The sequence below is a fragment of the Penaeus vannamei genome, chromosome 38 (assembly GCF_042767895.1).
Source record: "Penaeus vannamei isolate JL-2024 chromosome 38, ASM4276789v1, whole genome shotgun sequence".
NCBI classification, from domain to species: Eukaryota; Metazoa; Arthropoda; class Malacostraca; order Decapoda; family Penaeidae; genus Penaeus; species Penaeus vannamei.
This window is the reverse complement of record NC_091586.1, coordinates 10,300,187-10,303,040: the sequence shown is the minus strand read 5'-3', so window position 1 is coordinate 10,303,040 and position 2,854 is coordinate 10,300,187. Positions and strand designations below refer to the sequence as shown.

Genomic DNA, 2,854 nt, shown 5'->3' with positions numbered 1-2,854 from the left:
TATCATTCCAGAGGGAGAGAGAGAGAAAATGTTATCAATAACTGGAATGGTACTTATTGCTTATCTATTCATATAATTTATATATCTAGTATTTTGTTTAGCGCTAACTTTTAAATATACATATTTAAGTTGAATTAACAATTTGTTAAATATCTTGAAATATTAGGTAATACAAATAACATTCAGATCGTTAACTCAAGTTCTATTCACTTTTACGAAAAGATGGATATCGTCACATAAAAAGAATTTCCACTTGTTCCATGCATTGACGCGCAATACTTAATTGTATCTTCAAAGTCATATAACTCCCTAACGATTACTTCATTTAATTAGAATTAAGCTTTTGTATTGAAGAAACAATTAAATTCAATAGATTTACCGGAGGTGACTGGTATTAATGCGGAAGGAACGAGGGAAGGAAGCCAAAGTCCCGGCCAGCGCGCGTAAAAGGACGGTGCCGGCGAGACGCAATGCATTCTGGGAACCGGGCTCGAGGGACGCCAATCGCCATACTGTGTGTTACTGGACGTGTAGGGGTCAGTGGAGAATCCTTCAAAATGACAGCTAAGGTTGATATGAGTTTGGAAGACATCATCAAAGCAAACAAGATTAAGCCCGGGAATCGAAGAGGAGGAATCAGAGGTGCTAGAGGAGGCCGAGGACGCGGCGGAGGACTGCGTCGAGGAGCTGCTGCAGGAGGCGGTGGAGGTGGAGGAGGACAGACCCGCGGGCGAGCGAGCGGCGGCGGGCGGCCCTTCGTGAGCAACAGAGCAGGATTCGGACAAAGGGTGAGTACTATTTCGGCGGGTTCTAGGCCGCTCAGAGAAGCGAGGAGCTAAGGGGCCGAGGTTGAGATTTCGTACGTGATAGGAAGCTCGGCTGGGACATTTCCACAAAGGAAGTGAGGTCATGGCCCGCGATGCAGCCACGTCGCAGCCGAACTTCACCTTTTCTTTGTTTGTTTCTTTAAGGACGACTTCATAGGGACTTTCAAAGTATTAAGAGTATGCTCACTTTGTTTCTTTCGTTTTGGTGCCCAGTCTTGGAATGTGTTCTCCGCTTTGCGTCAGGTCTGCAAACGGCCTCGTTTTTTCAAGTGTGGGCAAGTTAAGGGTTTGGGTTCCGTTTCCATTTGGTGTTTGGCTTTTTGATACCTGTGGTAATGTCTTTACAGAACTTTTAAAACGGCTTTCATCTGATTTGGTATTAACACCAAGCCGCCGAGCATGGCATTGCCCATTGTGTGTGTTGAATTTAGTAGTTGTTTTTTCATATAGATGGCTCCACAAGTACTAAGTCACTAATGAGCCAATTATGTGAACTACCTGTCTCACCTGTTTACCCTTTTCCCTGATTTATTGTATGACAAAATGGTCAATATTGATAGCATAAGTAAAAAAAGTTTTCCCGCTCTCTCAACAAAGTGAGGTCGCAAGATCTACTAATTGACTCCTTTGTGGCTATGCATTGCCAGTGCTGTGCAGAAACATTTTAAGCAAGCATTGCCAAAGGGAATGCTCCATTTTCCCATTGACACTGGGTTAATTCACAGTAAGGTAATCAAGTGATGTGTGGCCTCCATGCAGACCAGGAAACCTTTTCTGTTTGTGTTGTCAGGGCTGCCAAGCAGTTTTCTATGTACATGGAAATGGGCAATTCTTTACAGTACAAGGACTCACTGTAGTATTATGTGAAATGTTTCAACATAGTTCTGCCAGTACTTGACATGAAAGAATCAATTAATAGACCTTGCCACCCAGTTTCACTTTTCCTTGAGTTGGTGGGAAAACATTAAAAAAAAATATTAAAAAAAATGTCAATATTGTTACTGTTATTTTTATCATAAACATCTTTATTACTATTTTGTTATTTCCATTATTAATAACAATATTAATTACCAGAAAAGGGTAAACCGATGAGATAGGTAATTTTTGTAATTTGCTCATTGGTGACTTAGTACCTGTTGGAGCCATCTATGTGTAAAAAAAGTTACTGATTTAAACAGTACACACGTGCTATCCCCAACTTCACGTCTTATAATTTATCCTATAATCAAAGTTATGATTGGGTGTGCCATTCAAGCACTGCCCAAGGGGAGAATTGATGTTGGGTTCTGCCCCAACACCATCCTGGAAACTCCTCAATGCTCGGTTAAGGTAGAACTGAAGCCGAGTGTCTGTGAGCAGTATTTTCTGTGATCTTTCTTTTATATTTGGTTTTGTTTGTCTGCAGATTATTTCTTGTACCAATAACTAAACGTCTTGTCCTCTACAAGAACATCATCTTTTAGTATACACTGCCAAGAGAAATATGGTACCTTTTGGGGGTAAATACCCCTGGTTAGGATGGTATTTGGTTGTGTTGATCTTTGTGGTAATGTGTGTTTAGGGTAGTGCTCACGTTCGAGTTGGGGACTTTTGCCTTGTTCAGAATTCTGTTTCTTGCAAGTCCAGACAGCTTATCAGGACAAGCAGGACAATGAACCTTTGTTGCCCTCCAAAGCTTTCATTACACACAAAGCTACCAGCTCTGAATTAGACATTCACTAATTTATTATACCAGTGTGTTGATTTTGTACACTACATAGGTGATTTATCTGCAGCTGATAAATACTAAAATAATACACCCTTTAGAAGTCCCAAAAATCCACTGGATAGTTTCGGCATTTTGTGGTAAATATGAGGCTGTAGCATCTATACCTGTGTTGAGTGAATTTCTTATACAACCTTATTTTTGCAGTGATTGATCTGATGTTAAGGAATATTCCATGTTTAGATAAATTCCATGAATTTGATTTGTAAGAAGACAGATTCTAGTTTATTGGTGCATTCATTTAGTGTTAAAGTTTGTGTCA

The 2,854-nt window shown here is 40.2% G+C and overlaps 1 protein-coding gene across 1 annotated transcript in view; it reads right to left on the bottom strand.

Annotated features, from left to right (window-relative positions):
- LOC113807608 (nuclear exosome regulator NRDE2-like) overlaps positions 1–1,240 on the bottom strand; it is a 38,621-nt gene extending 37,381 nt beyond the window's left edge. Inside the window, exons 1-2 of the mRNA XM_070116122.1 lie at positions 1,173–1,240; positions 380–987 (exon numbers count right to left, since the gene is read on the bottom strand). Of these exons, the coding sequence (XP_069972223.1) occupies positions 380–987; positions 1,173–1,240 (676 nt within the window). The remainder of the gene's footprint in view (positions 1–379; positions 988–1,172) is intronic.
- Between the last annotated feature and the right edge of the window lie 1,614 nt (positions 1,241–2,854).